The 12,047-nt window shown below is 42.8% G+C and overlaps 1 protein-coding gene across 1 annotated transcript in view; it reads left to right on the top strand.

The window, feature by feature from the left end:
- Nucleotides 1–12,047, top strand: part of ALG6 (ALG6 alpha-1,3-glucosyltransferase) — a 50,266-nt gene that overhangs the window by 24,462 nt on the left and 13,757 nt on the right. Inside the window, 5 exon segments of the mRNA XM_070486463.1 lie at nucleotides 3,758–3,967; nucleotides 4,508–4,643; nucleotides 6,388–6,473; nucleotides 7,855–7,939; nucleotides 11,113–11,183. Coding sequence (XP_070342564.1) covers nucleotides 3,758–3,967; nucleotides 4,508–4,643; nucleotides 6,388–6,473; nucleotides 7,855–7,939; nucleotides 11,113–11,183 — 588 coding nt within the window.

Raw genomic sequence — 12,047 nt, forward strand, 5'->3', positions numbered from 1 at the left:
AACCTCTCCAGCATTTATTTTTTGTCTTGGTGATTATAGCCATTCTAACAGGTGTAAGGCAATATCTCACTGTAGTTTTGATTTGCATTTCCCTAATGATTAGTGATGTTGAGCATCTTTTCATGTGCCTGTTGACCATCTGTATATCTTTTCTGGAGAAATGCCTCTTTATATCCTCTGCCCATTTTTTGACTAAGTTGTTTGTTTTTTTGTTGTATGAGTTCTTTATATATTTTGGAGATTAACACCTTGTCAGATATATGATTTGCAAATATTTTCTCCCAGTTAGTAGCTTGTCTTTTTGTTTTGTTCCTGGTGTCCTCTGCCTTGTAAAAGCTCTTTAGTCTGATGAAGTCCCATTTGTTTATTTTTTTTCTTTGTTTCCCTTGCCCAAGTAGACATGGTATTCAAAAGACTGATGTTGAAGAGTGGATTGCCTGTATTTTCTTCTAGGAGTTTTATGGTTTCACGTCTTACCTTCAAGTCTTTAATCCATTTTGAGTTAATTTTTGTGTATGCTGTAAGATAATGGTCTACTTTCATCCTTTTGCACGTAGCTGTCCAGTTTTCCCAACACCGTTTATTGAAGAGACTTTCCTTTCTCCATTGTATGTTCTTGGCTCCTTTGTTGAAGATTAGCTGTCTGTAGATGTGTGGTTTTATTTTGGGGCTTTCAGTTCTGTTCCATTGATCTGTGCACCTGTTTTTGTACCAGTACCATGCTCCATGCTGTTTTGATTACTATAGTTTGTAGTATCTTTTGAAGTCAGGGACTGATGCCTCCAGCTTTGTTCTTTTTTCTCAGGATTGCTTTAGCAATTCAGGGTCTTTTGTTGCCTCATAAGAATTTTAGGATGCTATGTTCTATTTCCATGAAGAATGTCTTTGGGATTCTGATTGGGATTGCATTGAATCTGTAGATTGCTTTGGGTAGTATGGACATTTTAACTATGTTTATTCTTCCAATCCAAGTGCATGGAACATCTTTCCATTTCTTCATGTCATCATTGATTTCTTTCAGTAATGTCTTATAGTTTTCATTGTATAGGTCTTTCACCTCTTTGGTTAAATTTATTCCTAGATACTTTATTCTTTTTGTTGTGATTGTAAATGAGATTTTATTCTTTTTTTTGTTTTAAAGATTTTATTTTTTCTTTTTCTCCCACAGCCCCCTGGTACATAGTTGTGTATTTTTAGTTGTGGGTCCCTCCCATTGTGGCATGTGGGACGCCGCCTCAGCATGGCCTGATGAGTGGTGCCATGTCCGTGCCCAGGATTCGAACTGGCGAAACCCCAGGCCGCCGAAGCACAGCATGTGGACTTAACCACTCACCCACGGGGCCGGCCCCAGGATTGTATTCTTGGGTTCTCTTTCTGTTAGTTCGTTACTAGAGTATAGAAATGCAACGGATTTTTGTAAGTTGATTTTGTACCCTGCAGCTTTCCTGGAGTTGTGGATTATTTCAACTAGTTTTCCAATGGATTCTTTAGGATTTTCTTTATATAAAATCATGTCTGCAAAGAGTGAGAGTGTCACTTCTTCAGTGCCTATTTAGATTCCTTTTATTTCTTTTTCTGGCCTAGTTGCTCTGGCCAAAACCTCCTGTACTATGTTGAATCAGAGTAGTGAGAGTGGGCACCCTTGTCTTGTTGCTGTTCTCAGAGGGATGGCTTTCAGTTTTTCCCTGTTGAGTAGGATGTTGGCTGTGGGTTTGTCATATATGGCCTTTATTAGGTTGAGGTAAGTTCCTTCTATCCCCATTTTGTTAAGAGTTTTTATCATAAATGGATGTTGGATCTTGTCAGATACTTTCTCTGCAACTATTGAGATGATCATGTGGTTTTTTATTCCTCATTTTGTTAATGTGGTGCATCACATTGATTGACTTGTGGATGTTGAACCATCCCTGCCTTGGGGACACATTTTTTTAACCACTTTGTACTTCACTTTCCTCATAGAAATAGAGAAAATAATAACGCTTACTTTGTAAGTTCTTTTAGAATTAAATGACTTAATCTTTGTAAAGCATTTAAAACAGTACCTGGGAGCACTAGGCACTAAGTACTTATTGCTGTCGTTATCTGTTGCTGGTTTTCACTTTTCTGGCTGTGAGATTTTACGGCGATTTGTGTAGGCATAGGTGTTTTGACAGCTGTTTTGCACTCTGTGGGTCATTCATTTCGAAAACTCACCTTCAGTTCTGTGAAATTCTCTCATATTATTTCTTTGATAATTTTCTCACCTCATTCTTGCTCTTTTAGACACATGTTGATCTTTCGTGTCCGTCTGGAGCATCTCTGTCTTTTTGTTTTATGGTTTTAATATTATCTTTATTGGTAACACTTGTATTAAATTTCATTTGTTTTGTTAAGCATATCTTAAAGTTCAGTTATTCTTTTTTTCCCCTACCCTTCCCTGAACTATTTCCATTCCTCTAGGGTCAGTCTTTCCTCTTTTTGTTTTGGTCTTTTTTCTGTCATAGCTTTTCCTTCGATGTCTCTTTGGTCCTGGTGTATCTATTCTAAGACTAAAGCAGAAGCACAAGCTGTCTGTGGGCTCTCTGTGTATTTGGTCCGCTGTAGGATACGTGGGCGGAAGCTGGCCAGTGTGGGTTGGGATCCGTAAATGTCCGAACACGGAGGGGTTTGCACTGTAGTGTTAACGTCTACACTAGCTGCCCCAGTAGTTTGTTCCATTTCTCTGGAGAAGTGTTCCTTCTTTTGTGGCCTGGGGGTAAATGTTTTGGCTGCCAGACAGTCTGCCCCGCGGGGAGGCGGGACTGGATTCTCCATCTAGGGACCCGGTCAGTCCTCTTGTCTCCTTTCCAGCCTAGGCCTTGGCCACGCCACCTGCTGCTGCTTCCTGGCCCCTGGGGCGGGCAGAGGGGTGGCTCCTTGCTGCCTGAGCTTCCTCCGTGCTCTCTAAGGGGTGGCCTCTTCCATCCTGTTCTGAGTCTCACCACTTCTCTGTCTTCACTCTGTGTTCTAGATCTGTGCTGAAATCTTTACCTCTTGTAGCCATCTTCCTGTTCTCTTCATGGCTGTGAATTTATCCTTTTAAAAATTCCCTGTCATCTTAAAGGGCCTCGGGAAGGAGAGGAGGCAGACAGTGCTCAGCTCACCATTTTGAACTGAAAATCTAATTGCGATGTTGTTTGAATATAGTAATGTTGTTAGTTTCTAATCGAACACATATTAATTTATATTATTGATGCATATTATAGAGGAAGTATAGTGCTATCAGTAAGTTTTGTGGATTTTTTTTTTTACTTTTGGAGCATTGTTTAATTCTCTAGATTTTGCTAAGTTATAATGTTGCAAAATAGTCCAGCAGAAAGAAAGCTACATGTTAACTATTGAGTTCTTTTAAACCTAGACAAATTGGTTTAGCAGATTTAATATTTTTGAGGCCATTATATATAATTTGAAATCTGCTCATCAATCCAGTACTTTCATTTTCTATTTAGAAATAGCTCTCATTACATATATTGTTTTAAAACCACATAAGGGGGGGCCGGCCCAGTGGCATAGTGGTTGGGTTTCCGCGCTCCACTTTGGCGCCCTGGGGTTTGCAGGTTCGGATCCTGGGCGCAGACCTACACATGGCTCATCAAGCCGTGCTGTGGCAGTCTCCCCCACACAAAACAGAGGAAGACTGGCACACATGTTTACTCAGTGACAGTCTTCCTCACTGAAAAAAAAAAAACCAACACGTAAGAAATAGACTCATAAAACGCAAGATCGTTTGGTGACTGAGATAATTTCCTTGACGTGGGATCATGTATAACTCCGTGAGCCTTGGCTTGGCTCTGTGGGGTGTTCTTGGAGTGTCCTGTGACTGGGACCTGCTGGGGTCCCTGGCCTTCTGCTTGGCTGTAAATTATAAACAGATGGAACTTTACCACTCCTTGCCATTTTTTGGCTTTTTACTTGGCAAGTGCTTTAAAAAAGGCCTCAAAGGAAAGGGGTGAGTGGCTTTTAGTTACCGGCATTCGGAACATTGCCCGAGTTTGTCTGCACACTCGCCTGAGGGAGGTGGCCCTTCTCTTCGCCTGTTGGGGATTTCTTACTGACGTGGTAGCTGTGGGGTGAGTGGAAGGGGAGACGTCCTGTTCTCTATCTTTTATCTGAAATCCTCCTGCCTGAAGAGATGATTTGATCAGTGCACGTTCCCGGAGGTAGTTGGATCGGCTTTAGAGGGCGGCTGTAGATTTCGTCCCTCCAGGGCTTACTGCATTATACCCTTGTTAGAAGTACATCCCGGTTTGACACTTTTCTCCCTGGCTGCAGAGGAGTGGTGTCCAAGGTAAGCATTGATGCAGATGGGGATCACCTTCTGTTGGAGCAGTGCACATCTGAACAGCTGTGCGTGTCCTGACTCCGACTTGAGGAGACTCCCGTCTTAGCCCTGTGCTGGTGGCACCACGTGTCATCATCACTCGACGCTGGCGTCCTTACACTCAGCGAGAGCCTCCGGCCTGACTGGTCACCTCTGTTCCTGTTCCAGGTTCGTACTGTTCGTTAAGCTGGCTGGCACCGTGGTGGCTTCCTTCACCCTCTGCTGGCTGCCGTTCTTCACAGAGAGGGCCCAGGCCCTGCAGGTTCTGAGAAGACTCTTTCCAGTCGATCGTGGATTGTTCGAGGCATGTTTAGAACCCTTCCTCTCGCTCCTTTCTGTGACAGCACACAGAAGACACACAGGAGTAGTAACTTCAGCCGCTCTCCTCTCCCAGCCCCCCTGCCGGTGTTTAAGCCTGTACACAGGCTCTGCTCAGCTGGCCCTTCCCAGGCACCATAGGAATGGGGAGTGCTTGTGCCATCATGAGACCCATAATTCAGTCGCATCATACCTTTTTCTAAGGAAATAGGGTCTGTAATGAAAGACGGCATGAGAAGTTGCAGCTACAAAGTTCACAGCTCTGTAATTTTTTGGTTTATATTCTCTTTTTAGTCTTAGGAAATTATTTATTAAACTAATAATCATGTTTGCGTAAGAAAGATCTCATAATTCCTTATGAGATATATAACCTTCATCCATAGTAATTTTTAATGAGAATCATTCATTTCATTTCATTTAATGCTAGCTTAATCACTCTTGTTAAACTTTTATTACATGGATAATTTGATTTAGATTTAGTAATTAAATTAAACAAATCATTTTTCTGAAACAAAAAGGCCTTTTAATAAAGTTAAAGAGAGACAACATATTTATAGATAATTTGCTTTTGAATAAACATTTCTTTTAAAAAGAATTAGAGAAGCATATATATCTTCCTAATTTTTGAACATACAAATTGCTATGGAATATCTTTGAGTGGCTCTACAGGAGGATGGAACCAGCATTTTGAAAGAGACTAAGAGTTTGGTGTTGTGAAGGAACAGAAATGTGTGTGTGACGTGTGTGTCTGTAGGCATGGTGATGGTGGTGACACTGATCATCACAAATAATCACTATTATTCCCGCCACTTGCGTACCAGGTGCCAGACTCGCCACATGTGATCTTATTTGATCCTTAGAGTGGTCCTGAGGCTGCCGTTATACCCACTTTACAGATCAGAAAACTGAGGTCAGAGGTTCACACAGCTGGTGCATGGCAGGCCTGTGCTCCTCACTCCTTTGTATGTCCTCTCACCGTGACACCTGTAGAGGGAAAAGTTCAGTTCCCCGTGTAAGCTGTCCAGTGCTCCCATTTCAGAAATGGTGTTTACCGTGATAATTATAAAGACGGTACTGTGCATGTTTGATGGGGCTGCTGGCACTTCCTTTGCTTGGTGCCCTCAGGGCCTGAGGAGCGTTCTCCTTGGTCTGACAGAGGGAAGTGGATGGTGCCGTTGTCACGATGTTGCGCCTGTGCGGCTGTGAGTGAGCAGCTGTGTGGAGGGGGTTTCACAGCAGAGTTGTGGTCCCAGATTCAATATTGAAAGCGATCCTAGCACAATTGCTAGTGTCTTTGAACTTCTCAATTAGCGATTAACTCTTGTCATTGCTAGAGCTAGTAGATTATTCTAAATAATTTCATGCATGTGATAAAATGGGCCAAGTAACAAAGATTTCTTAGAAAAATTTCCAAAGATGAATAACTTCAGTATTTAGGGATAACGTGCTGCTCTTTGAAAAATGTTAAGTATTTCTTGGGAACGTCTAGATTATGGTTGACTAGTGATTTAAATCAACTCCCATTTGTAAAAATGAAAAATGCTTGACTGTGTGAATGTGTGTTGAGTGTTTATTCCTTGGAGAGTTTAATCAACCTAGTTCTAAAATTGTGAACAAAAGCTTCCCATGGCTCAGAAGTTTGTTTATTTAGAGATTATGGACTGTACTTCATGGAGTTTAATATTTCTTTCAGTTATACCAGAATGTAAAACTAACAAATCTCTTTTAAGGATAAAGTCGCCAATATTTGGTGCAGCGTCAGTGTCTTCCTGAAGATCAAGGACATTCTGCCACATCACGTCCAGATCATAGTCAGGTGAGAGACGAGGTTGGGACGCAGAGTGGAAGCTGCTCTGTGAGCATTTGGTAAGACCGCGTTTATCTGGCACTGTCAGGGAACGAGTGTTCTGCGTTAGTGGATGTTCCACGTTACGTAAACCTGTCTACACAACAAAACTCTTTCATGTGGAGGTTGTTACCCGCCTCCCTCCTCCTCCAACAGAGAGCATGCTGAATGTGACTTCACGTTGTCTTAAAGTCGTGATTTTCAGCAATGCATGTCAGCTCTGCCACGGCAGTGGTGTGCACACATGATCACCATGTGCATGTGAGTTCATTCCGAGGGATTGGCTCATACAGCTGCAGGGCTGGCTGAGCACACTGGACGCCCACAAGGTGGGTGCTCAGGAAGGAACATCCTGGGAAGGAAGAGCGACCCAGACCGGCTGCGGTTCAGAGGCTCTTAGCCCTCTTGCAAGGGCTTCCGGCTGGTGGGGTCGCCCGCCCGACAGGCTCCCTTTAGATTGACTTAAAGTCAGCTGACTAGGGACCGTAATTACATCTGCAAAACCTCTTCACAGCGGCAGCAAGATGAGTGTCTAAACAACTGGGAGAAGGGTGTGTGTGTGCGTGTGCGTGCGCGCACCACAAGATGGGTGCTGCTTCTCCCTGTCCTGCAGTTCTTGTGAGAACACCCTTGTAGCCCACGGTGGCAGGTGGCATACTAAAGAGAGGATTCAGGGAACCCAGTTCGGCCTAGCCCGGCCGACACCCCACACCGCCACCACAAGTGGAGGATGAGCCGTCGCATTGCGCCAGGCTGTTTTGGGCCTTTAGAGGCTGTTTGCCCTGGCACCTCCCGGCCGCACACGGCTCTGCCTGCCGCCTTCTTTTTCCTCCTCGCCCATCGGCCATCACTAGGAGAAGCCCTGGCTGCTTCCTGCTCCCCTTCTGACTTGTTCTTTCTCAGTTACCACGGGCTTGAAAATCAGATAATCAGCTTTTATGAAATTGGGGCCAGAGAGATTCTCTTGTGAGTAAATTTTATGAATGTTTGTGTTCCAAATGCAGCATTCTCTCTTTATACCTAGTCATGTTTTCTTATTTTGAGTGTAGGATAATTGACTATTAGCTATCTTTGTATCTTTTTTATAAATAATACTAAAATAATATAAGCAACATTTAGTACTATAATGTTTTATTCTGTATTATATAATCATATATTAAAATGTACATATTTCAATGTATGGATTTTATTTAAATGTTATTTGGTCTTAAATGTAGTAAGTAAAAATAAACTAATTTGAATTCAACTTAAATTGATAAGTAGTGTAATCCTTTTATTAAAAATTAGATTTTTGTTTCAGCTATACACCTCTACAAAGAAAACGAACGTTTTATTTTTGTTGATTTTTTAGCTTTTGTCTTACATTGTTGAGCCTGCTTCCCGCATGTGTAAAACTGACGCTTCAGCCCTCCCCCAAAGCATTCAGATTTACTCTGGTAAGTTTCTCATTACCTTAGATACTTAATTCTTGCTGCAGCTGATCTTTTCAAAATACAGATAATTATTCTCTTGCTCTGAACAGGATTTATTGGATTGGGAAACGGGACATCCATTTATCAGGTGAACATTTACTGAGTGTCTGACATACTTAGTGCTGTGTTGGGCACTAGGCTGAGCAATCAGGATCTTCTCAGTTTAACTCAACAACTGCTTGATTTCCTCTCTGTGTCAGTGAGGGAATGAATACAAAGAAGGAAACAGTGGTGACAGACGTGCTTAAATCATAATGTGGTAGGGGCTGGCCTGGTGGCGCAGCGGTTAAGTTCGCACGTTCTGCTTCTCGGCGGCCCAGGGTTCGCCGGTTCGGATCCCGGGTGCGCACACGGCACTGCTTGGCAAAAAGCCATGCTATGGTAGGCGTCCCACGTATAAAGTAGAGGAAGATGGGCATGGATGTTAGCTCAGGGCCACTCTTCCTCAGCAAAAGGAGGACTGGCAGTAGTTAGCTCAGGGCTAATCTTCCTAAAAAAAAATCATAGTGCGGTCAAGCAGGCGCTGTTAAGTTCTCTCAGGTTCAGTTAAGTGCGATGGTCTTGCGGGAAAAGGAGCTGTTACTTTGGGCTCAGGTTTTAGATTCTTAGAGCAAGTGGGATTGGAGCCAGATTTTGAACGCTGGGCAAGATTTGGAACAGGAGGTTCTCTAGCAGAGAGAATGCGAGACAGGAGGGGGAGCGAGAAGGTACAGAGGAGGGAGATGGCGGGGAGCTCGGGGCACAGCTGCTGAACAGTGCAGTCTGTGTGGCTTTCCTGTGTTTGTGGAGCTTAGGAGAGCGCTGAGTGGGAGAAAAGAGTCAGAAAGGATCAAATTGTATAAGAAGACCTTGAATGTGAGGTTGGAAAAGTTGGACTTTGATTTGTTGCAAGAGGAGGCAAAAAAGGTTTTTGAGAAGGGGCGGGGACCGATCTCTGCTTTAGGAAGATGACTCCGGTCAGTTTGAACATGGATTGAGAATATTTCCTACAGTTTAGGGTTTCTCTGTGTGGGTTTACAAATTTCTCCTGGTTGTATTTCTGTGGTATTTAAAATTTTGTTCCTGTGTACCTTGGTCTATAGAACGACATTTAAAAAATATCAAGAAAATTTAGTTTATGAAAACAGTAAGTCTTAGTGAACTTAGAAGGGGACAGCATTTCAGAAATTAGGGTTTCAACTCTGGGACTGCCACTTATTTGCGTTGCATTCAGAAAACAAGCTGGAACACAGCATCAAGGTGAAGTGTTTCAAAGGTGTGTGTCAGTACCACGTGCAGAAAGGGTCGCTTCCTGGTGCTCTTTTCCTTTCCTTACCTTTTTGTTGAGGATTTCTGTCGTCTCCTCCTGTGAATGAACTCCCAGCGTATCGAGTCATCGCGGCTCGTGCTCTACGGGACGGTTAGAACAGGAGGGACGTGGTTAGTAATGCTCTCTTGTCTTTAATGGCCTAACTGGAAATATTTGCAAGCTTATGTGAGATTATGTTGTTTTTCTGGGAAGTAGCATGCTAAATAAAGGTATATTTCAAAGATAAGGGGATGGAATTTCAGAGTTTGAGTAACTGCGGCAGTGTTACAGGATCACTTTCAGGATTATAGGCTAGAAACAACATTTTCTTTCTCTTAATTTCCTAATTTTACTCTGTTTGCTATGTTTTAATACAAGCCACTGTGTTTAAAAAATAAAAAAGACTTAATGACTTTTGTTGCTTTATTTTTGTTGGTACTGTTTTGAGTTCTTATTAAATACTTCTGAGCTTCAAAAACATTTCCCGTTATACTTTAGTGTTTTCCTTTCAGTCAAGATTGAATTAGTTCTCAGTATAAGTCTATAATTGAGGTAATTGACAGTGTGAATGCTAATATGTCTATAGCAGCAAGATGATCTGTATTTAATGTGTAAGTGGGATTTATTACGTGGTCTCCAGGACACCAGGCCCTTTTCTGGGTTTTGGCGTGTAAGTGAATGCCGCCAGCATCCCTGCCCTCTTAGTTGGGGCCATTCATGCTCGTGGCAGGAGAAGGACCATGAACAAGATAAACCAGTTACCAAGCAGACGGCTGGCAGTGAGGCGGGCTGGGAAGAAGACAGTGTATGTGGAAGGAGTGCTGGTGGGGTTTGGTTACTACTTTAGACTGGGTGAGGGAAGGCCATCCTAGGGCGTCTGAGCCCAGAACCGAATGACTGACCAGAACGGGCAAGTTTTTCCTTAAGGCAGGAACACGTTTGACGGGTTTGAGACATAAAGGGACAGGTGTGACGTGGCTGGTGTGCAGTGAGGGAGGGCGACGGTAGGAAGTAGCCTGGAGGAGGAAGGCTAGACCCAGGTCACGGAGGAGTTGGGGTTTTATTCCGAGTGTCAGGGGAGCTGGGGAGGGAAATCGATGGGGTCTGACAAGGTGGCCGAGTGGAGTGGACTGTAGGGAGGCAAGCGTGTTAGCAACCAGGAGGTTACTGCAGTGGTCCGAGGGAGAGATGGGGGAGGCCAGAGCACTCCTCTGCTGCAGTCAGCAGAGGGGAGTGAGAGAGGAGGGTGGGTCCTGTGTGCGGGAGGCGGCTGGACGTACACGAATAAGATAGTGATCTAGGGTGTTTGCTTGAGCACCTGGACTGGATGTATATAGATCCATGTCAAATGTGCAGAATATCGACTTCTGAAAACAGATCCAAGTAATTTTATTTAAAACCTCAAGTAGCAAATGATTACTTTATAAAATGTTTAATATGTTTTATTGAAGTGTACCTTTTAAAAACACTAAAATAGATTGTTTTACCAGTTTTAGATTTTGACCCTGTTCTTCATGCCTTTTAATTTAAATTGTCAGAGATTCCAAGGGAGGCCGAAGGTACGCTGCTGAAGTAGTCAGTACTTTTGTTTATCAATAATTGAGTCTCAGTGAACTTGTTGCAGATGGTTAAGTATAGCTTTATAATCACTGTTTTTTCAAAAAGTATTTTGATTAAATTTGAATAAAATATTATGCATATTAGTGTTGTATATATACTTTCCTTCTAGATAGAAGCTACATTAAGCTTTAAAATTTTCCTTGAAATGACTTTTATTTAGATTCATAATTAAATTGCTTTTATATTTTACAAGTTGTAATATTTCATTTTTCCCCCTTTTTCCTTGAAGGTTAGCTGTGCACTGTCATTCTTTTTATTTTCTTTCCAAGTACACGAAAAGTCCATTCTCTTGGTATCATTGTAAGTAAAAATGTTTCAAAAGTATGTGTTTTATTTATTTATTATTATTTTATAATTTATAAATGTATTACTCACATATAATCATGTAAGTGCAAAGCAAAACTATATAAATGTTATGCGGTTGCATAAAATTATTTCATAAAATCATGTGTTTTCCCAGAATGATCTCTTACAATTTTACTTCTTTATAAAGTATAATAGTTGAAACTACAAAGATTTCACAGAACCATTACTGATGACTTCCTTCCTCTGTCTTCCTGTGTACTTTCCGTATGCTCATAACAAATGTCTTCTGAACGGCTCCTCCGAGGGAGCCTGCTGTCATCCCTGCCTTCTCTGCTTTGCTCGTTTCCGGGCTGCTCAGCGGCCTTGTTCTCTCCAGTCACCTCTTTAGGGGCTTTCCCATGTCTTTTGTCCAAACCTTTGTTTAGACCCTGTCAGCAATCCCTAACCGGACTACTCTATTTTAGGAGACTGAAAATCTTCTCCTGGTCTTTGTAGAAATCGGGTCACAGTTGGGGGAATATTATCCCAGTATTAAAATAGTATTTGCCCAGAACCCACTGGGATCCTTGAATCCCGCCCCCGGTCAGCCCCAGCCAGTGACCACTCCAGCCCTCTCCTGTGGAGGAGCTCCGTACCAGATGACTGGCGAGGGGTGGAAGCAGCATTGCTCGTATCAGTGTCGCTCAGCACAGAGCCGGGCAGTGAGCTGCGCTGGCCTGTTGGGGAGGCTTCTTTGCTCTGAACGGAATACTGCCACAGACAGGGGGACCACTGCCTTCATCCCCCGAGGTCTAAACCTGAGTCAGGTCGTACATGCTTACGTGAGGCGAGGCTGACCCTACACAAGCTCCTAGGGCC

Source organism: Equus asinus, chromosome 16 (assembly GCF_041296235.1).
Source record: "Equus asinus isolate D_3611 breed Donkey chromosome 16, EquAss-T2T_v2, whole genome shotgun sequence".
In the NCBI taxonomy this organism is placed as follows: Eukaryota; Metazoa; Chordata; class Mammalia; order Perissodactyla; family Equidae; genus Equus; species Equus asinus.